The sequence below is a fragment of the Schistocerca piceifrons genome, chromosome 9, assembly GCF_021461385.2.
Source record: "Schistocerca piceifrons isolate TAMUIC-IGC-003096 chromosome 9, iqSchPice1.1, whole genome shotgun sequence".
NCBI lineage: Eukaryota > Metazoa > Arthropoda > Insecta > Orthoptera > Acrididae > Schistocerca > Schistocerca piceifrons.
In genome coordinates this window covers 119,208,012-119,232,095 of record NC_060146.1, presented here as the reverse complement: position 1 = coordinate 119,232,095, position 24,084 = coordinate 119,208,012, and the positions used below count along the sequence as shown (strand labels likewise).

Sequence of the window (24,084 nt, the reverse complement as noted above, 5' to 3'; positions counted from 1 at the left end):
TTGAAGGAAAGTAGACTTATTACATCATGCAAGAATTACTAATTAAAGAATAAACAACAAACTGCTAATCAAACAAGGGACTGAAGAAAAGATTGGTCATCCATCAGGTGCGATTTAATTGAAATAAATATGACAACAAGTGGATCTTAAATGATGGTGCTGTGTCTGTTATTGCTCAACTGTGTTAAAAGCCCAATCAGTTTTCAGCAAGAGACTTGAGTTATGAATCTACCAAGAAAAGATAATCAACAACAAAGTAAGCAATCTTGTACCTACTAAGGTAATAAGTTACTTTTCTCAGCCCTACTTCACACAATATAAAATACATGGCTGGCTACAATTCTTGTAAGCAGAACTCTATCCTAACGTCTACTGTAGGAGAAGGGGCTTAAAAAACTATTTCTAAAGTGTGTACATTGTCTCGTTCCCCCTCCCCCCATAGATCTTGCCATTGATTGGGAGGTGCAACCACAACAGAGTGGTATCTGTCGAGAAGCTAGACACGAAGCTCACACCCACCACAGTAATACAAGTTCGCTTGCCAACTAGCTCTGCAAATGAAGAAGAGATTGAAGAAACTGATGATGAGATAAAAGAAATTATTCAGATAGTTAAGTAAGACGAAAATTTAATCGTCATGGGGGACTGGAATTCAATAGCAGGAAAGGGGAGGGAAGGAAAACTAGTGGGTGAATATGGACTTGGGGGAAGAAATGAAAAAGGAAGCCACCTGGTAGAATTTTACACTGAGCATAATTTAATCACAGCTAAAACTTGGTTTAAGAATCAATAAAGAAGACTGTATACATGGAAGAGACAAAGGAAGGTTTCAGATTGATTATACAATTCACAACCAGATTTTAAATTGTAAAACATTTTCAGGGGCAGATGTGGACTCTGACCACAATTTATTGGTTATGAACTGTAGATTAAAACTAGAGAAATTGCAAAAAGGTAGGAATTTAAGGAGATGGGACCTGGATAAACTGAAAGACCCAGAGGTTGTAGAGAGCTTCAGGGAGAGCATTCGGGAATGATTAACATCAGCAGAAAGGAATAGAGTAGAAGAAGAATGGGTAGCTTTGAGAGATGAAATAGAGAAGGCAGCAGAGGATCAAGTAGGTAAAAAGATGAGGCATGGTAGAAATTTTCAGGTAACACAAGAGATACTGAATTTAATTGATGAAAGGAGAAAATACAAAATGCAGTAAATGGATACAAACATCTTAAAAATGAGATTGACAGGAAATGCAAAACAGCTAAGCAGGAATGGTTAGAGGACAAAGTAAGAACTTAGAAGCATATATCACCTGGGAAAAAGATAGCTGCTACCTACAGGAAAATTAAAGATACCTTTCGAGAAAAGAGAACCAGCTGCATGGACATCAAGAGCTCAGATGGAAATCCAGTCCTAAGCAAAGATGGGAAAGAAGACAGGTGGAAGGAAGACTGCAGTCTCAGGCAACTAAAACCACAATAGCGTTTATCTGGTAATAAATACGCAACCAGTTGCTTTTTAAAGCGACTTGTTGCATACTTATTACCAGATAAACGCCAGTTACATTACAGTCGCAGTTTGTCATCCACAATGAATATACTGAAAATAAAACCACATTGATTTCTGTCTACACAAGGGGGATTTATATGAGGGCAACATTATGAAAATGGAAGAGGACAGAGATGAAGACACGATGGGAGATATGATACTACATGTAGAATTTGACAGACCACTGAAAGACCTAAGTCGAAAAAAAGCCCCAAGAGTAGACAACATTGCGTTAGGACTGTGTGTGTGTGTGTGTGTGTGTGTGTGTGTGTGTGCAACACTAATGTCTGTTATCTCTGGGTCACCCTGGAATCAGAACTTTGTCCATATGAGATTGTCCCCTACCGTATCTGCTCTGCTCTTCCAAAGTTACACATTCTGTAATATTCCTCAATTTTATCATAATCATCTTTGCACACAATTTATCACATGCACTAACCAGTTCTGCTCTTTTGTAATCTTTAAGAGCTTTGGGCAACACTTACTGAAGATGTGAACACCCAAGACTGCCTTCAACTCTCTTGGAATTCTTCATAATATCTCACACTGCTCAAAATATGCCAATATCTGTGTTTGTCTTTACACACACTTTTTAAAAATCTAACCATTCAATTTATCAGTAGCTGCCTAAACGTTACAAAGAGCCGTGCACATGCAGAGCTAGTTTGCATTATAAAGCCAATGTTGGTCTTATTGGATGCAGCCAAAGAGAGGGTGGTATGTGGTAGCCAATGGACGGCTGTTAACAATTTGTATCTTTATGCCACTAATATACTACTAAGCAAGTTGAAGGTTTCTATCCTGGCATTTGTCAAACACTCTGGTGTGGCAAAAGAAAACAACAAAAAGAAAGTAGAAGTTTTATATTTCTTGTTTAAAAAATCATTCACACTGAAGGATTGTACACACATACCACTGTTTGAGTGGCGCACAGACTCCTGTATGGAGGACATAGAAAAAGGCATCCATGACACTGAGAAGCAACCGAAAGCATTGAAAGTAAGTCTCCAGGTCCAGCTGGAATCCCAATTCAATTTTATAGAGAATATTCTTCAGCCTTGGACCCTTACTTAGCTTGCATTTATTGTGAATCTCTTGCCCAGTGCATAGTTCAAAACAAATGGAAAAAAAATACAGGCATCAACCAGTATCATTACTTTGCTTTGATACTGAATTCTTGAACATATTATAAGTCTGAATATAATAAATTTCCTTGGAACAGAAAAGCTTCTGTCCACATATCAGCATGGATTTAGAAAGTGCCGCTCATGAAAAACAAAGTTTGGCTTTTTCTCACAAGATAACCTTTGAACCGTGGATGAAAGACAATGGACAGATCCCACATTCCTACATTCCCGGAAAGTGTGTCCCACAGAGGCTGTTAACAAAGGTCTGAACATACAGAATAGGTTCCCCAAAATGTGAGCAGCTGTAAGATTTTTTAAGTAAAAGAACCCATTACAAAGTTGTGGACAGCGAGTGTTCACCAGAGACAAGCATATCATCATGAATGGCACAGAGAAGTGCAATACAATCGCTTCGGTTCTCTAGGAAAAACAACCCCATAATGTTCGAATACTGTATAGCAGCGTGCTGCTTGACAAAGTCAAGTTGAATAAATATCTAGGTGTAACACAGCAAAGTGGTATGAAATGGGATGAGCATGTAAGGATGGTAGTAGGGAAGGAGAATGGTCAACATCTGCTTATTGGCAGAATTTTAGGAAAGTGCGGCTCATGACCGTTTGTAAAACTAATGTAACTAACTGTTGAATACCGCTCGAATTTTTGGGTTCGCCACCATTTTTGATTGAAGGAAGACAGTGAAGTGATTCATAAGCATACTGCTAGATTTATTACCGGTAGGTTTAATCAACACATGAATGTTACAGAGATACTTCGCAAACTCAAATAGGAATCCCCAGAGGGAAGAAGAAGTTCTTTTCACGAACCACTACTGAGAAAACTTAGAGAAACGGTGCTTGCAGCTGACTGCAGAATGGTTTTACTGGTACCAACAGACATCTCACGTAAGAGAAATTAGAGCTAATACAAACGCATGTAGACAGTCACCTTTCCCTCATCTCATGTGGAAGCGGAACAGGAAAAGAAATGACTCATGGTACCTCCCACCACGCACCATACACTGGCTTGCAGAGTATGAATGTACATGTAGATTTTGAAGTGTAACATATCACTTCATAAAGATAAGAAGAAAGAGAATAAGAGTGCAGAAAATCGTAATTATGTTGCAGTATGAGAAAACTGAAACCGTTGTAAGCCCCAAAGTCACTCTCACTGTGGCAATTAAGTTCAAAATACTATAAAATTTCGTGCCAGAGACTTGGCAATGTTTAAAGAAGGAAAAAAGTGACAACTGGGAAGAAATTAAGTATTTTCATCAGAATAAATGACAATAAACAAACTGGTTGTTCTTGACAACAAGATCAACAACTTATAACGAGATGCAGCATGCACACTAAATAAGTGCACTGTCTCCCCCCCCCCCCCCCCCCCGGCCACACACACACACACACACACACTCTCTCTCTCTGGAGGAAAGAAGAACATATTATAGGAGAGAAAAATCCATGAGTTGGAAGATCAACAAAAGTGGCATTAGTAAACTGTTGTTATCTCACTGGCAATGCATCAATGCAGCGGAGGTTGGCTACAGTTGCACTTCTAATTTCAGCATTGAGCACAGCCAGTAGACCACGTATCTACAGTATTGCAGTTAACTTCATCCACTGAAACAGCTTCTCACTGACAACTCACAGTGAAGATAGCTGTCTTTGGAACACACTGTTTGCTTTATTCACAGTGTTGGTAGTGTTAGGTCTTGCAGAGGGATTGAAGGGGGATTTGATTGATCGGAGTTACTTTTGTTAATTTTATAACACACTTTAAGTTATGTAGTGGCCACAACTGACTAAGAATTCAATACAAATTATTCTTGTTAATGTTGCAGGCTAATTTTGGTATGTACAATGGAGGAAGTGTTGGAGGCTTCTGCTGAATTAAGAACTGAATTCAACATTAAGATAAACAGTTCCTATGCTAGTCTAAGAGCAGAACTACCTTCTAGCCATCAAGCTCAAGATGAGATAAAGAATGAAATTTCAGTGCTGTAAAACATGACAGCCACCTTAACTGAGGACTTACATACAGCAGTGTGATCTGGTTCAGAATGAAGTTAAGGAGCAGGTCCAAGAAGTATATAATGAAGTAAAACAAATAAAGAATTTTGTTAAAAAGGGATTTAGCAAAGCACACAAACAAGTCTCAGATACACAATCCAGGGTAAATATTTTAGATGAAACTTTTAATAGCCGAGATAGTATTCAATATTACTTATTTCTGATGACCAGCTTCCAACAGTTAAAACGTCATCATCTAATCTACAAAAAAACCTTTTGTTATATATCTTATTTTTTGAAAGATCAGAAGATTACGATTTTAACTGTTGAAAATGGCCACCAGGAATAAATAGTATTGAATGCTATCTTGGGTATTAAAAGTTTTGTCAAAGTAAATATAGATCATTCCCTCCAGTCTCTAATTATGAGAGCTTTCAATCAAATATTTTAGTGACTGTCAAAGAAACAGAGGAAATTGACTGCACAGAACTGAATTGGGCAACTTTGGATGAATGACTTAGTGATTGGAAGGTTGAGAAGCCAGTCGATTTATCTGTCAGTATATTTCATTACACAAAAGGTTTAGAAAAGATCGAAGAGGAGTTCCAAAACTGTGGGATGAACTAGCGAAAACAAGGATGAACTAGCCAAGAGGAAATTCTGTGAAAGTAATGGCATTTCAGTGCAACTTATTCCAGGCATGAATTTCAGAAATAGTATTAATTTATCTAAACATTTTCCAAAGCATAAACCAGAATGGGATGTCCATGCCAAATTATTTCTTAAGGTGCATCAATCACCCAAACCCAGGCAGTAGATACGATCATCATTAGGGCACATAGAATCACTGAAGATGCAATGTTCCTCACAAAGAAAAGTGACAGAACAAACTAAGAACTTTTATTAAAAAAAAAAAAAAAAAACAATGTACTTGGAGACCATCATAAATGGTTGCTAGATTGTAAATGAGAAATTACACTGTGCACTAGATACTATACTATGAAATGCAAATAGATAATCTTTATGTTAGTGAGTAGTTAAAATGAATCAGCTGGATTGTGTAACTGTACTATATAATCACAAAGACAATCGCAAGCAGAGCTCCACAATAACATACGCAGAAATGGCTACTGCTGTTAGAGTAAAACAATTAGTTCAAAAGTCTAGCTAAAATAACAACAAATAAATAAAAATAAAAATAAAAATAACAAATGAAATATTTATTGTGCAAGTTCTTGATGGCTATCAGCAATGCCAGGTGACGGAGAGGAGGGAGGGAGGGAGATACCTTACAGGGACAGAAAGCACTAGCATGTTAACAACCAGAGCACTGGTATGAAGTTTAAGGGAAGGAACGAGTTTTTTGTTTTTTGTTTTTTTTATTTTTTTTTTAAAGTTCAGTGCTCAAGTGAATTCTAGAGCTATTTGGAGCTAGTCAGCTGGAAAAAGTAAGGATATAGTAGAGACATGATGTAGTGTCAGATACTGTATCTGGAATATATGTTTATATGTGTGACTATTAAGGAGATAGTACTATTGAGAAGGTAACCATCACCAAAGGAGAAATGGAGAGAAGTATATACCGGGACACAATCACTGTAAACAATTTCTTTACATTTGTCTAAGAGATAGCCCTCAATGGAAACTGGTGTACTGGATGGTATTTACTCAATTAGCATACCATTGTGGTCTGATGAGACTTGTTCCAAAGTTGGCAGGTAAATGGATACACCTGGGTATTGTGGTTCAGTTGTAAGTGTGTATTAACTCTTTGACTGTTGTTGATGAGTTTACTCGTCATGCTGCGTGCTGCTCCCTGGGTGCTAATGACGAGTATAGTCACAGCCACCGGTTTTCCCCTGAGCATTGTTGACGAGTTAAGTGGCACCCGCTTGCAGCCCCTGAGCTCTGGTGACGAGTATAGACGCGCCACTACCTGAGTGCTGATGACAAGATAACTCGGACAGCGGACTTCCCATCCCATGTCTCATTAGCCTTTTGCAGTTCTGGCTGCTAGCTTGTCTGTTGTGAGCCTAGGCTTCACACTACAGTTCACTGTTCATCGGAATTTACATCAGTGTTCTTCGTGTCCTGTATTTTACAAGGAAAATGGCGAGACGTCGTGGTTGCACTGAGGAAGAAATCATGGAGATTCTTACAAGGAGCAACAGTGATGGTGAACTACTTGATTTTGACGAAAGTGATAGCTCTTCCACAGAGTCCGAAAGCTCTATTCATAAACCTTCCACATCAGCAGGGGTTTCAAAGCAGTCTCATGTTTCAACAAGAGATGTCAGTTGTTCTGAATCTGAAGAATCAGAAAGTGATAGAGAAATCCCTACGAAGAAAGCACGTCTTAGTGATATATTTGGCTGGAAAGAAAATGACTTTCAGCCAGTTAATCACACATTTGATGATATGCTGCCGGGACATGTGTGTCAAATAGGGAATGAGTTAAGTATTCTGTCAGTTTTCATGTTATTCTTTAAACAAGAACTGATGAAATATATAGCTGATGAAATGAATCGGTTTTATTTATTCACCAAGGAGAATACTCCCGAATCAGTGCATTCTCGAATCTCAAAGTGGAAAGATACTGGATATGAAGAAATGTATTGTCTCATAGCTGTTTGTCTTCTGATGCCTCGCGTGAAAAAACTGAAAATTAGCGAATACTGGACCAGAGATGTTCTTCTAAATACGCCAATTTTTAGTGAACTCATGTCACGAGACCGCTTTTTGTTACTTATGAGAATGTTACATTTCAGTGACAACTCTGCTAATACTAGAGGAGACAGATTATTCAAAATTAGGAACATTGTCAATAAAGTTTGTACAGCTTTCCGTTGTGCATTTAAGCCACATCAGAAACTCTGCATTGATGAAAGTTGGTTATTATTCAAAGGACGCTTATCTTTCAGACAATTCATTCCATCGAAACGGAGTAGATTCGGTATAAAAACATTTGTGTTATGTGATTGTAAGACTGGCCATGTCTTGGACTTCATTGTTTATACAGGGTCATCAACAGAAACTGAGCTCCACAATTTGGGGAAAAGTGGTGACATAGTGGCTACATTGATGAAGCCCTATTTAGAACGTGGACATACCCTCTACGTCGATAACTGGTACTCAAGCCCAGACTTGTTTGCCTGGCTTCACAGTCATGGGACGAACGCATGTGGTACTATCCGTAAGAACAGACGCAACATGCCGAAACTTCAGAAGCAACTGGAACGTGGAAATATTCAATTTATGTGTACTGATACAATGCTTCCTATAAAGTGGTGTGACAAAAGGGAAGTGTGGATGTTTACCACATGTAACACCACAGAAATGGTTGACACAGGAAAGATTGACAGGAATACTGGAGAAAAAATTAAGAAACCACAAAGCATTGTAGATTATAACTTGAATAGGGGAGCAGTTGACCGTTCTGATATGCTGCTTAGCTCTGTCGGGTGTATACGGAAAACAATGAAGTGGTATAAAAAGTTCTTTTTTCACATTCCAGATCTGTGTGTTTTAAATGCTCATGTCCTACACAGATCACTAACAGGTTGTAAAATGACGATAGCAGAGTTTCATCTGTCACTGGTAAGGGAACTTACAGAAACGTGTGTGTTAGAGCACAGAAAAGCTGGCAGAGGAAGATGTTCTGATGATAATCCTCTTAAGATTTGTGGGAAGGCATTTTCCAGACATTAAAGTGCACTAACATGTAGATGCATTGTTTGCTGGAAACAAAAAGTGCACTGGGAAAGCAGGTATAAATGTAAAACTTGCATGGTACCATTGTGTGTCGAACCCTGTTTTGAAAAAATACCACACAAAACAGAATTACTAATTGCAGCATACAACGAATACAATAATGGTATTAGAAAAAACTCCAAAAATGAAAAAAAAAAGAATTATAAAAAGGGAAAAACAAAATAAAAATGTTTTTAACTTTGCCAGTGCCGGTCCAAAGCCCGGATCAAAAAGAAGGATGGGAAACATATTCACAAAGTGTAAAAGAAACACCTAAATTTACAGTTCATGACTTTGAACTTTCTCTATAAGTGAATTTAATGTGCTAACAAAAAGACAGAGATTTCACAGCTTTCAAATGTTGGAAAAACTGTTGAATACTTATGTGTAACAATCACAAGTATTGTACAAATTTCGTCAAAGAAACAAAATTATGCGTAATCGGATAATTACAAAGCGCAACAAATATTCGGGCAATTCAGCGATACAAACAGTAGGCCATGTGAAATTTCTTATCACACCAGAATACGAATTTAACGGCGTGAAGTAAAATTGTTCTTACCGTTGCTCACAGTAAATTCCGATGTTGTAATGCGATATGAAAGATGATCTGTATGTCACTTTCTCCTATAAACAACGTAATACGATGTTCTGAACAAAATAAATAATGTACAGTAATCTATAATCTATGGCTTATTTTATTTGTTCTTGAGTAAGTACGGTGAGGAACGCATAGATAAATGCAGACATTATAAACGGGTATCCAAGAAAGAACAATAAACTATTGATGTAAAGCTAACGAATCATGTCGCTTTCGGCATAATCTACAAAAATAGTGCAAGAAAACTACAAGCAAGATATCATTCTTGGTGACGGAAAATAGTTTTACCAGACAGTTTGATTCTGTAGTAATTCACCTGCAGGGGAACTACGTAGTGAGAGCATTTACGAGTATTCTGTATCAGCCGTGAGAGAACACTATATATCGTGTGGAGTCGCAGTCACTGCAGAAATATTCAGCATAGGGCGGGTGGGGCAGCGAGGGGCACTCCGCCCCAGGCAGCAGTTCGAGGGTCAGGCACATTAGCACAGGTATACAAATGACAGTGCAAGCCGCAGCACCTCAGCGTGCCAAGCAGATCGTGTGCCTCCAACAGTCAAAGGGTTAAATGAAAAACAAGGATGCAGTGGTCTGAGCTTCGTGAACTATTACTGACCGTAACAGCACAAGCAACAAATATAGTACAAGAATTAACACAAGGTTGCTGGCTGTAATTGATTAGTAACTTTTTAAGTTAATAGCAGTAAGGCAAAGAGCCAGATTGGCAAAATAGAAGGTGCCGTCTTGTCCACATGAAGGTCTCTACAGAGAAGATGATGATAAGAGTACCACCGTAATCTTAAAGGATTATTTTTTTTACATGAAAAGTTTAATAAATTGATATTTATACTTTGGAGTTATGACTGATTAAACACTATGGCTGGTTCGTCTATAATTTATAATCTGATGGAAAGAGAATCAGACATACACCTAGCCCCTTGCTCGAGCAAAGAAAATGAATAGTAAACCTTCATTAAAGCCCAATGAAGAAAAAAAAATATAAAACTGACAACATGAATCAACTGATAGCCTTGATAATTTTTATTTTGGCTGCAACCACAATCATGGCAAATTTTTTGAACAATTTTGCCGCCACCTGACTGTAATAACTTTTATTTTATTGTTTTCTGATCTATATTTTGGCCACAGGCCATTTTCAAGAACAAAAACTTATTTGTGTGTATATGTCTTTTTGACCTATAAATAAGTTTTTGTACTTAAAAATGGCCTAAGGTTGAAGTCTGGATCGTTCAGCAATAAAATAAAAATTATTACAGCCAAATGGCAGCAGCATCATTCAAAAATTGACAGCTTGAGTAGTTTTAAGAATAGTTCTATATCAAAAAGTGATGAAACACGAATTCAGTGAAATATAAAAGTAGATAAAATTAGTCAAAATAAGATCCAGAAATAAGTTTTGGGCAGACTGTTGAGATATTACCAGTAATAACTGTTGTATTCAACCAGAAGACTGAAATTTTATGTAACTTCACACCAAATAAAATATGCCATGCTTTGGTGGCTTCCATTTCACCTTTGGAGTTTGAAGAAAGGAAAATGTATTAGAGTGAGTTGAGGTTAAAAAAAACAGAGATGGTGAAAGAGACCATTAATATTAATGTTGTTTAGTTAGAACTGTTCCTCTTGTAAGATGGTCTAAGACGGGAATACACTCCTGGAAATGGAAAAAAGAACACATTGACACCGGTGTGTCAGACCCACCATACTTGCTCCGGACACTGCGAGAGGGCTGTACAAGCAATGATCACACGCACGGCACAGCGGACACACCAGGAACCGCGGTGTTGGCCGTCAAATGGCGCTAGCTGCGCAGCATTTGTGCACCGCCGCCGTCAGTGTCAGCCAGTTTGCCGTGGCATACGGAGCTCCATCGCAGTCTTTAACACTGGTAGCATGCCGCGACAGCGTGGACGTGAACCGTATGTGCAGTTGACGGACTTTGAGCGAGGGCGTATAGTGGGCATGCGGGAGGCCGGGTGGACGTACCGCCGAATTGCTCAACACGTGGGGCGTGAGGTCTCCACAGTACATCGATGTTGTCGCCAGTGATCGGCGGAAGGTGCACGTGCCCGTCGACCTGGGACCGGACCGCAGCGACGCACGGATGCACGCCAAGACCGTAGGATCCTACGCAGTGCCGTAGGGGACCGCACCGCCACTTCCCAGCAAATTAGGGACACTGTTGCTCCTGGGGTATCGGCGAGGACCATTCGCAACCGTCTCCATGAAGCTGGGCTACGGTCCCGCACACCGTTAGGCCGTCTTCCGCTCACGCCCCAACATCGTGCAGCCCGCCTCCAGTGGTGTCGCGACAGGCGTGAATGGAGGGACGAATGGAGACGTGTCGTCTTCAGCGATGAGAGTCGCTTCTGCCTTGGTGCCAATGATGGTCGTATGCGTGTTTGGCGCCGTGCAGGTGAGCGCCACAATCAGGACTGCATACGACCGAGGCACACAGGGCCAACACCCGGCATCATGGTGTGGGGAGCGATCTCCTACACTGGCCGTACACCACTGGTGATCGTCGAGGGGACACTGAATAGTGCACGGTACATCCAAACTGTCATCGAACCCATCGTTCTACCATTCCTAGACCGGCAAGGGAACTTGCTGTTCCAACAGGACAATGCACGTCCGCATGTATCCCGTGCCACCCAACGTGCTCTAGAAGGTGTAAGTCAACTACCCTGGCCAGCAAGATCTCCGGATCTGTCCCCCATTGAGCATGTTTGGGACTGGATGAAGCGTCGTCTCACGCGGTCTGCACGTCCAGCACGAATGCTGGTCCAACTGAGGCGCCAGGTGGAAATGGCATGGCAAGCCGTTCCACAGGACTACATCCAGCACCTCTACGATCGTCTCCATGGGAGAATAGCAGCCTGCATTGCTGCGAAAGGTGGATATACACTGTACTAGTGCCGACATTGTGCATGCTCTGTTGCCTGTGTCTATGTGCCTGTGGTTCTGTCAGTGTGATCATGTGATGTATCTGACCCCAGGAATGTGTCAATAAAGTTTCCCCTTCCTGGGACAATGAATTCACGGTGTTCTTATTTCAATTTCCAGGAGTGTATGAAGTGTAACATATCACTTCATAAAAGTGATAAGTTACTACTGGTATCTAATGCAAATACACATACTGTGCGAGAATTTGTTTATATGTGCATGAAATTGGGAAGCTAGACTCCACGTTTCTACAAGATGGAGCAATGCTGACAGCTGGTTATCCCCATGCGATACTTTCTGGGTCATGCCATATGACACCTTCTGGATCAGTGATTGCTCCATGGAACTGTGCCCCCTTCTCAGAGACACACACAGAGTGTTCCACGGAACGCAGAAGCTTGCAAAAATTAAAGGATGACGTCATGAGGACAGCAGAACATTCATACTGTCTCTACCTCCAATGTGGAAAGAGTGGTCAATAAATGTATTTAACATAAATATTTAACAACAGAAAAGAATTAAAGGAAGTGTTGCCTGCTGTAATATTCATTAATATACACTGAAGTGCCAAATAAACTGGTACAGGCAAGCATAGTCAAATACAGAGATTTATACACAGGCAGAATATGGCGCTAGGGTTGGCAACACCTATATAAGACAACAAGTGTCTGGTGCAGTTCTTAAATCAATTACTGCTGCTACAATGGCATGTTATCAAGATTTAAGTGAGTATGAACATGGTTTTATAGTCGGCACATGAATGATGGGATGCAGCATCTGTAGTAGTGATGAAATGGGGATTTTCCCGTAAGACCATTTCGCGAGTGTACTGTGAATATCAGGAATCTGGCAGAACATCAAATCTCTGATATCACTGCGTCTGGAAAAAGATCCTGCAAGAACAGGGCCGATGACGACTGAAGAGAATCGTTCCAACGTGACAGAAGTGCAACCCTTCTGCAAATTACAGCAGATTTCAATGCTGGGCCACCAACAAGTGTCAGCGTGCGAACCATTCAATGATACATCATCGATATGGGCTTTAAGAGTCAAAGGCCCACTCGTGTACCCTTGATGACTGCACGACACACAGCTTTATGCCTCGCCTCGGCCCGTTAACACCGACATTCAACTGTTGATGACTGGAAACATGTTGCCTGGTCAGATGAGTCTCATTTCAAATTGTATCAAGCAGATGGACGTGTACAGGTATGGAGACAACCCCATGAATCCATGGACCCTGCGTGCGAGCAGGGGACTGTTCAAGCTGGTGGAGGCTCTTTAATGGTGTGTGGCGTGTATAGTTGGAGCAATTTGGGACTTCTAATACGTCTAGATACGACTCCGATAGGTGACATGTACGTAAGCATTCTGTCTGATCACCTGAATCCATTTATGTCCATTGTGCATTCCGATGGACTTGGGAAATTCCAGCAGGACACTACAACACCCCACACATCCAGAATTGCTGCAGAGTGGCTCCAGGAACACTCTTCTGAGTTTAAACACTTCCGCTGGCCACAAAACTCTCCAGACATGAACATTACTGAGTGTATCTGGGATGCCTTGCAACGTGCTGTTCAGAAGAGGTCTCCACACCCTCATACTCTCACAGATTTATGGACAGCACTGCACAATCCATGGTGTCAGTTCCCTCCAGCACAACTTCAGACATTAGTCGACTCCATGCCACATGGTATTGTGGCTCTTCTGCATGCTCGCGGGAACTATAAATGATATCGGGCAGGTGAACCAGTTTTTTTGGCTCGTCAGTGTATACTGTTTCATGAAGAAGTTATATCTCATATTTTTTGAATTACAGAGACAGTCTGGACCTAGGTCCTCAGCCTCAAGATTTCAGTCAACTGAGACGAAGTTAACGGCACGAACAAGTATGGTACAGAAGCACAGAGAACCAAAATGGGATCTCAGGTGATTGTATCATGGTTCCTGTACCCTTTCCCCTCACACACTTAATCTAACTACAATTCAGCTGAGGCATAAAACAGGTAATATTTCAGTTTATCTCAATTTGTCAGAGTAAGGAAACTACATAGATGGAGCAAAGGTGAATGGGTGATGATACGAGCTGCAAATGGGAAAATCCACTGACGTAAGTCACCTCGACAAAGGGTACAACTGCCTGTGGGTGAGCATCTCAGAAACGGCAAGGCCAGTCAGCTGCTTGCGATCTACAGTCAAGAGCGTCTATGAAAAGTGGTTGAATGATGGTAAACCACCAGTAGCTGACAAGGTGACAGACATCCATATTCCATCACAGAACTTGGCGGTCAGAGGCTTGCTCACTCTGTAAAACAGGATAGGCAGAGATCTGTAACAAATCTGATGACACAGTACAATGCTGGTACAAAGTATACTGTCTAGCACACAGTGTTGAACATAGAGCTCTGCAGCAGACGAACCCTGTGTGTTCCCACACTGACCCTACAATAGTGTCAATTATGATTGCAGTGGGCACCAAGATCAGATCCCAGATTAATGGAATCATGTCACGGGGTCAAATGAATAGTACTTCTTGTTATACCACAATGATAGCAGCACCCCAAGTGGCCAGGAAGTGACACTCCTGAGTATGATATCGGATGAGTGCGAATGCTAATGTTTATTTTAGTTTGTAACTTAGTTTTTACAATAAAGAGCATATGTACAGCCATAAGGGTCAACACTAACCAAAAAGAACACCACGTTTGTTATTTTTTTAGTTTCTAGAGATCCTGGGAGGTACGAAATGGAACATTTAAGGACAGTTTATTTACAGTTCTCTTGCAATGTACAGATATTTATTCAATAATGTCGTTTTCCTTTAATAACAAAAAATTTCTAGTAAACTACAAAGACCTGATCTTTTGCAGAAAGACACTACATATATATCCAACAATTGAGAAATTTGTTTGCTACACTTTCAGCCAAATCAGTGAATGTGGGAGGTAGGAAACCTATATGCAATGTAATACCTTTATTATTTAATGTACCAGTGCCTATCATAACAACAACAGGCAACAGCAAAAATACTGTCTGCTGCTTCTCATCCAAGAAATTTGTGTGTGAATTGTCTTGGTTTCAGTGGAGTCAGCTGCAAATATACAGGTATTCAAAGTATTTCCTCATGAGTAAGTTGTAGCATGTAGCATTGAATCAGTGTGATCTGGCAGTTCTTAGATTTATTTCAAGAGAATTCACATCTCTTGGGAATTTACTAACACATGGAAGATAAGAATATAACAATTATTTTGTTAATTAAGTAAAAATAATTAAAAACAAACATTACCTGTACAATGCATCTGACTGACTGTTCCCTTACCACTTGAAGAGCCAGTGTCACTCCAGCTGTCAAATGGAAACAACTTTTTCACCAGAGTACTTCGAGTACATCGTGACTGTATTTATTAGACTGTGATAGTACTGTGCTATCGGGGGCATTCATCTGGGCTTCTGGATGACCTCTGGTAGGAATCTAAGGCACCACAATAGCTGCTGACTATGTGAACATTATTGCAGAACACCTTCATCGCTTCAAGCTCGATGGCAATCGCATCTTCCAAAATGACCGTTTTCTGCTTTGCCATTTACAGGGGTTTCTTTTGATGATATTACAAAAGCGCTGCAAATATCTATATTGACGTAATGATTTCATTGTATATGTGGAATCTATTATGTAGTGACAGATTCATCTGTAGCACAGCCTGAGGTCTACGTTAGGATGGAAGATAACTTCCATCCTTAGACTTAGTGGAGCAGACTGATCTGTAGTATAGCTAGCTGGAAGTCTATGTTTCAGCAACAGAAACTCCTGAAGTGGCAAAACCAGAGAATGAGATTTGGGATAAAATATTGATTAGGTGTTAAGAGTGTATCTGCCTCTGCAAATAAAAATTCAGTTTGATCGCCCTCTAGCACATAGTACATTAAGGTTTCCATTAAATTAAATACCTAATATTCTCCCTCGGTCAAAATAAAAATATTGTTACAGCACTGGCTACACAATCACCTGTTCCACCACCATAACTTCCCACGAATGCTTGCGACAGACATTACCAACACACACTACAAGCTTAGAGCATGAATGGCTAAAGTTTCACCTTCTTTTTAGTGACTTCTTTTGTTCCAAATAAAAAAATAAGACATCTATATGTCAAGAGTAGTCTCTTAATAGGAGAAAAAAATACATATGTTTTTGTGAGGAAATTAAAAGAGCTAATGAAACTCAAAAAGCAAAGTCCTAAGTACAATTTACTACAGACTGACTTGTCAGACCAGTAAAATTAGCAATTTACCTAAATCATGGTGATGACAATGGTGATGGTGGTGATGACACAAAATCAATATCATACAAAAAACAAGAAATAGTCTCCATTAACTGCAACTTACCCTTACTCTTGCACAGAATGGGGTAAAGTATACAGCCATAGAAACATTTGAGCACCTCCTATGTGAATTAAATGTGCTGGCAGATAATGAAAGTTTTATAGACTTTGCAACTCTTTCTCCTTTATACATGAATTTCTGAGCATGCATTATGTATATCATACAGACTTTCACATTCTGTATTTGTGCCCTCAATGATATTTGTTTCACGGGCAGAAGACCATGGTCTGAAGCATATTTAAGTACCTTACATTACAACTCCTAATGCTGGAGACATCATCAGAAGCTACAACTCAGATCGCAGTTCTGAACTCGAACAAGCTCAGCAAGCTGAAATGTTTATACCATGGTGGACATGTATAAACAGTTTAGCTCACTGAGTTGTTTAAATTTGAAACTGCTCTTATAGCCACAGACGACATCTCCAACTAGGAGCTGAAATGTAAGGCACTTAAATATGCCTCAGACATGGCTTTATATCTCGAAAACAAAAATAATGAAAGTATGTAGATGGTTCGGTTATTTTTATCAAATTTTATTGCTGATTAAGATTAAAACAAAATATCCAGTTAAGATCCCTGTGAAGTGTCAATCAATTTGTAAAATATCACTTGTTTGTCTAATTATTTAGCAGTGTGTCGTATTGTTTGACATATTTGTCAAACATAAACTGAATTTGTGGTGCTCGAGAGAAATTTTGACCAGTGGACATTGGTTGCATCGATGTTTCGCAGTGCAATTTTTGTGAGAAACAGTTTTTATTTCAATTTATCTCACCATATGCGGATAAAAACAAAAGAGCACTGGCAGTTACCAAAATGGTAGACATGCTGCGTCTTTCCCAGGCATGTATGATGCAGGAAGACTAAAGAGAATTAATGTTTTACACACAACTAAGAAGTGGGAGTAAAATAAAACAAAAAATGTTGAAGCTTTCTGGTTCTTCTATGGACAATGTATGTGTTCCCACATCGCGGAACATTAATTAACTTTAATTAGAGGACCAAAACAGAAGAAGATAAATTTTTACATAACTGTGTCTTGCTTTTTCAATGTGAGTGCGCAGTAACTGTCACCAATTACTAAAGTTTGACTGCTTACTGGGAGAAAGTTGATGTAATTGTATCGTCAGGTTTTGAATGTACGATTTCCTTCAGTAGAATTTCGTGGTATATTTATCTCTCAGTTACAGCCATTCCCTGGACCAACATTTTGCTTTCTTTTCCTTCATTATACAAATGCTTAAGTCAAATGGAAGAAATTCTTTGTCTGCAATGGAAGCCATTTTCACTAGTGTCACAATACTTTGTAACACAATGTGTGCAGTCTGACAGCTGCTTCAAAACTGAGGTTAAATTTGACAAACTTCGTTGGTTCACCAGCACTTATGTTTGACAAACTCTGGGTTAGGCAACAGCAATTTTGACAAACAAGTTTGACTACTTACAGGGCCTTTTCTATATGGCCAACGTGTAGCTCTTTTCCACAGAGAAAATGTATCTTATTTGTGGACCTTTTGTATATTCCACACTATGGTGAAAAGTCATGAACATAACCTGAGGAATGTACAAAAAAAAGACCTAAATAAAGAAAAACAAAAAATTAAATTACCTCTTTAGAAGAAACCTCTTGGCACTGAAATAGGTTATCGGGTAACCTCGACAACACGACAGTCGGTCTGGACAAGTAGCACTTGACGATTTCAGCAGGAAGTCGCTGGAGTTGCACAGAAGGCTTCCAGAACAGAGGCAACCGTTCAGCAGAAAGTTTTCCCTTTCCTGTCTTCTGGTCACGAGGTTGCGAAGAAAGAGAGTTACTGGAAATTGCCACATCACTGTCTTTAATAACTGATGGCTGTAATTGTGTTATTCCTTTTGTATTTACAGAATTCCGTTTGTTGGTAACAGCCAATTGCCGAACGGACACCTTCGCAACCTTCCTAGGGCGCGGATCACTACTAGCCCGTCTTTTCATGGCACAACGGATCTGACGCACCTGGTGGTCTTTTTCGGGCACAAAAGCTGCCGAGCCTACGGTTTCGTCACAAGTCTCTTCCAAGCAGCAGCCACAGTCTGGGACGCAGGTGGGGCTGCCCGAGCGGAACTTCACCGCAGAGGTGATGTCACTGTTCTCGACGTGGCAGCAGCAATAAGTCAGCTGCCTGGCAGCCGACTCTTCGCCAGCAGACCGCCTACCCTTCCTCGCCTGTGGACTATCCTTCCTCCCACATCGCAGCTTCGAGCCAGTTTCCACAACAAACGAATGAAATTTCAGTGAATCTGGAGGAAACAGACGAGACTCGCGCCTTGTCAACCTCCAAGCATTCAGTCCATTTGCACTGAAATTTGACATGCCGATATCATCCCAGGCGTAGGAGAAATGCGGGGAGTTGCTCTTTCATCTGAAATAGAAGGAAAAAATCAAATGAATCATAATACTTGAATATTACTACATTAAACACTCACATTATAAATCACTTCCTAGAATGACAGGAATTTAGGACTAACAGAAATCCAAGAGGAGGATCCTCTGTAATATAAGTGGTCGTGAACAGAAAGTACAGATTATGAGAAAGAGAAGAACTGTACAGGGAACCTGGAATGCTGATTGAGTCAATTACAAAACAAAGATTAAAATTTTGTTAATTTTATGGACACATGTTTAGGATGGATGAGAAGAGGCTGATAAAATAGATTTTTAACATACCTGACAGCAGACTTAAAGTTTTCAACAAATGGTTCAGGGAGGTAGGAACGGACCTCAAACGGAACAGATTCAATCAAGTGGACTTCTCCAGTTAATTAATACCTGATACAACACACACCCACACACACACACACACACACACACACACACACACACACACACACACACACAGAGAGAGAGAGAGAGAGAGAGAGAGAGAGAGAGAGAGAGAGAGAGAGAGAGTTGACAATGGTTCATCTTTTCAGACACTATAAAATGGCAGTTGACCTCAGGCATAAACAAATGAAAACTTAAGTCTTCCCAAGACGAGAGGAGCAGAACGGGGCAACAAGTCTAGCCCCTCTCTCACAGCACTGGCAGCCTACTGCCGTCTTCTGTGATCCTGAGAAAGCAGAATTGACAAAAATGATCATACAGCTCACTGATCCCTTCTCGTGTTGCAAGTGTCACACTCTAACCCTATCAAGGATCACGATTACTCTCTTCAGTCACATTAAAAAAACCGCAATCTCCCCCCCCCCCCACTCCACCCCCCCCCCCCCTCCCCACACACAATAAAGCAAAGGAGAGTACAAAAGGCTTTTAATAAATGCTACAGCGCACTGTTTTGGCCGACAGTGGCAGTCTCATAAACACAATAATTCTGGTATCTTGGCAACTATAATGCAAAATCTCCCCCACGTAACACTGTGTAGTGCTTCGAGAATTTCCGTGTAAATTCTAGAACCACTTGGCCTTCCTCCATCTCGAACCCACAATATTTTATATAGAAGTGTGAGAGAGATGAATCAGACCTACTGTGCATTGCATGTTTTTGCGTGCAGGTCTAAAAATAGTCACGAGCAAAATGTGGATGTGGCAGCCGAATGGCTGCCAACAAGTACCTGCTGTACGATCCACAGTTTCAGTGTATGTGTAGAGAAGAGCCTATGCTATTCTTTGCTGGTTTAGTAACTATGATGATTGTTAAGAACAAATGAAGAAATTAGATTAGACTTTTAAGTAATTCATGTGTTGGACTTGCTAGAAGAAAGACATGTTCATATTTTCTGGTGATTATTAAACCAACCCTGTTGTAAATGTATCCTAATAAGAGTCTAATGTTTGACAACTTGGTTGACTTGCACGAGTTCGAATATTTATATGAGAGGTGGTGAATTGGTTTTTTGTGGAAGTTGAAATGTATCATGACTGAAGTAAAGGTATTCTTCGAGTACCAAATTATTTCAAGAGCAGAGAGACAGTCTGATAAATTCCCTTAACCAGCATTATTCTTCGGAGAAGAAGTTTTTGGAGATTGACATGGCCAGCTATCCAGAGAAGAAGATCGGCTGAGCATACCAAGTAAGTCAACCTATGGGAGAGAGGTGGGAAGTTTGCAAACCAGCTCCACATCGCTTCTTGTCGTCTAAAGCGTTAGAACTGATACATTGAAGTGTCTGCATTATATCTTCAGATCAATTTCAATTTCAATTTCATTTTTCTCCTGAATAATGATAAGATTAAATATGCTGTCTTTTGAATGCATACATTTGCACTACACTACAGATCCACTTGTGATATAAATATATTCTGCAAAACTTTGCTGACTGTCAGTATATCACACACCCCTAAAAAAATGCACATTTTCCACACCCGGACCTTACAGCACACACCACACTATAACTAGCAAAGTGTGTTTTCAGCATTTCAGTACACAGCCAATAATAAACACCTCTCCCTGTACGACAGTGGCTGCCATTGTGAACATGTAAACTTTGGAGGCAAGACTGGGGTATAAGAGTACTCAAGATTTTTCTGAACAATAATCTGAGAAGTTTTAACTTGCATACTTCCCACTACCAGTGTTTGTCACACACTGTTACTGATGCATACCAAGACACCACGGTTGAAGTACCAGCTTAGCATTCGTGACTCACAATTTTGCAAATAGTATCTAGCAAGAAGAGGGAGAGGGGGTGGGGGTGGGGGTGGGGGAGGGGGGGACGGTGGGAGTGGGGGAGGGGGGAGGGTGGGGGAGGGAGGGAGGGTGGGGGGAGAGGGAGGGAGGGGGGGAGAGAGAGAGAGAGAGAGAGAGAGAGAGAGAGAGAGAGAGAGAGAGAGAGAGGGGGGGGATAGAGAGGGAGAGGGAGAGAGAGAGAGAGAAATAAAAGGTCCTAGTAGCACTTAAGTAACTTAGGAGCAATCAAACACTGGAAATTCCAGGTTGGAATATCAACAAAATCAGGGAAAGGACAGATTGCTCTGATATTCACCATTTAACAGTAAAGAGGGCACACTGAGTTGCAGACAGGCACAAAGAAGACTGTTATGCAGTTAGCTTTCAGTCACAGCCTTCTTCAGAAAAGAAAACACACACATTCATGCAAGCATGCATACCTCATGCGCACATGACTACCGCCTCTGGCAGCTAGGACCAGAATGCAAGTGGCATGTTGGACAAAAGCAGCAATATGGAGTGGGGAGGGGAAGGGCAAGGGATGGTTGGGGGCAGAGAAGAGTGCTGTCTAGCGAAGCATGAAGGTACCAGATACAGGCATGACAAGACTGTCAGGCACTGTTTCGGGAGGCTGTGAAGCAGGGAGTTTGTGATGGGGAGGGGGAGAGCGAGGGGGGGGGGGGGCTGAAAAGAGAAAGGGAGAGAAGCAGGGAAGGAGAAAGGCAGGTGGGTGTGTTGGCAGAGGACGGCACACAATGAGGGTGAGGGGACGTGAACAGGGAGGTGGTGTTAGGTTGAGGCTGGGATGTTTTTGGGAGCAGAGAGTTTGTTGGAAGGATAACTTCCATCAGCGCAGTTACGAAAAGTTGGTGGCAAAGGGACGAATCCAGATGGCCCATGTTGTGAAGCAGTCATAAAATTCAAGCCTGTTATGCATGTTATGTACAGTTCCATGTTGTGCCACAGGATGGTTTACCATGCTCTTGACCACAGTCTGGCAGTGGCCATTCATTTTTGTGGACAGCTAGTTGGTACTCATACCAATATAAAAAGCTGTGCAATGATTGCAGCTGAGCTGGTATATGACATGGCTGATTTCACAGGTGGCCCAGCCTCTGATGTGACAGGATAAACCTCTGATAGGACTGGTATGGGAAGTGCAGGGTGGGGGGATTGGGCAGGTCTTGCATCTGGGTCTTCCATACGGATATGATTTTTGTGGCAAGGGATTGGGATTGGGAGTGGCATAAGGATGGACTAGGATGTTCTCGTAATCCTGTATCATTTCTGAGGCATCAAAAATGTTTACTATGTCACCAAAGCTTTAAACAAAAGAATGTTAAAGTTTCTCAGTTATCAAAATTTTTTGTTGTTTACAGTGGTTTGATATGCCTCAAAAAATGGATGATTCATTGAAAAATTATATTATTGTGCAAATAAATTCCGAAACAAAATAAAAATAGCATATCAGCTAATAATTATTACGTGATCAAAAGTGCATTTATTTCAATAAATCAAATATCTGCAAACAACATATACCCTAGAACCAAGAATTTGCAATGGTTATTTCCCCCCAATCTGTTTTCAGCCTCAAATCCAGTAAGCACACTTTTTTCCCACCTTGATGTAGTTGAAGATTAATTTCAACCCATGCTTACTACACACAGGAAATTATTTCATATATTTACAGATGTAAAATTATTCCCAACAAATTAGAGTAAGATTGGTTATCTGAGATTTCCATGCAGCTGTGACTGGAGAACACTCAATAACAACACAACTGGTGCAGAAAACATATCCAAAAGCAGCTACCATTCAGAAAGCATGCTGAAACTGATGCCAGCCTCACATTTTGAAGAGTAATAAATAAAGCACTTTGATGGTAATGAAAGGAGTGATCTGTTTTAGTTGGTAAAAAACTTTCTATGCCCAAGATGGCAAAAAATACTTAATTTAATTTCTACAAACAGTTTTCGTTTAGCAGTCTTTTTGTTGTGTCTGTCTGCAACTCAACATCTCCACTACACATGAGTAGCAATCTATCCTTTTCAAAATACTGTAATTTAAAATACAATATCACTAAGTCTCAAACACAATCAATAATAGTAAATATAATTTTGCTTACATGCTAGTTCCATTAATCATATAATGGTCTCAGCAGGAACAGCAGTTCATCTCCAAAGTTCTTAGTGTGAAGTGACCATTCCAAGAATGCCACAGCCAATTCATGTCCCTGCTAAAAACACAAATTTTGCATTATTAACATCAATTTTGACAAAGAAACAGTTACCATCCATGCACACTGAGAACAACTAAACCAACTACTAACTCTCCTAATTGCTATTCTACATGCAAGACTCATTACTACTCTCGAAGTGAACCATGACAGGTGCCACAACATTGGAGGGGTATCTTTTGATAGGCCAGACAAATGTGTGGTTCCTGAACAGGGGCAGCAGGCATTTCAGTAGCAGCAGGCGCAACAGTCTGGATGATTGGACTGATCTGGCCTTGTAACGTCAACAAAATGGGCTTGCTGTGCTGATACTGCGAACAGCTGAAAGCAAGGGGAAACTACAGACATAATTTTTCCCGAGGGCATGGAGCTCTACTGTACGGTTAAATGATGGTGGCATCCCCTTGGGTAAAATATACTGGAGGTAGAATGGCTCCCCATTTGGTTCTCCAGGCGAGGACTACTCAGGAGGATGTAGTCATCAGGAGAAATAGATCTGGCATTCTACACGTTGGAATGTGGAATGTTAGATATCCTTAATTGGGTAGGTAGATTAGAAAATTTAAAAAATGAAGTGGACAGGTTGAAGTTAGATACAGTTGGGATTAGTGAAGTTAGGTGGCAGGAAGAACATGATTTCTGGTCACATGAATACAGAACTGTAAATACAAAATAACATAGAGGTAATGCAGGAGTGGGTTTAATAATGAATTAAGAAAATAGGAATGTGGATAAGCTGCTATGAACAGCACACTGAACACCATCATTGCAGCCAAGATAGACACAAAACCCACACCCACCACAGTAGTACAAG

The 24,084-nt window shown here is 40.5% G+C and overlaps 1 protein-coding gene across 1 annotated transcript in view; it reads right to left on the bottom strand.

The window, feature by feature from the left end:
• LOC124717097 overlaps positions 1-24,084 on the bottom strand; it is a 357,007-nt gene that overhangs the window by 315,865 nt on the left and 17,058 nt on the right. The window contains exons 2-3 of the mRNA XM_047243803.1: positions 23,160-23,270; positions 18,001-18,790 (exon numbers count right to left, since the gene is read on the bottom strand). Coding sequence (XP_047099759.1) covers positions 18,001-18,741 — 741 coding nt within the window. The 5' untranslated portion in view covers positions 18,742-18,790; positions 23,160-23,270. The remainder of the gene's footprint in view (positions 1-18,000; positions 18,791-23,159; positions 23,271-24,084) is intronic.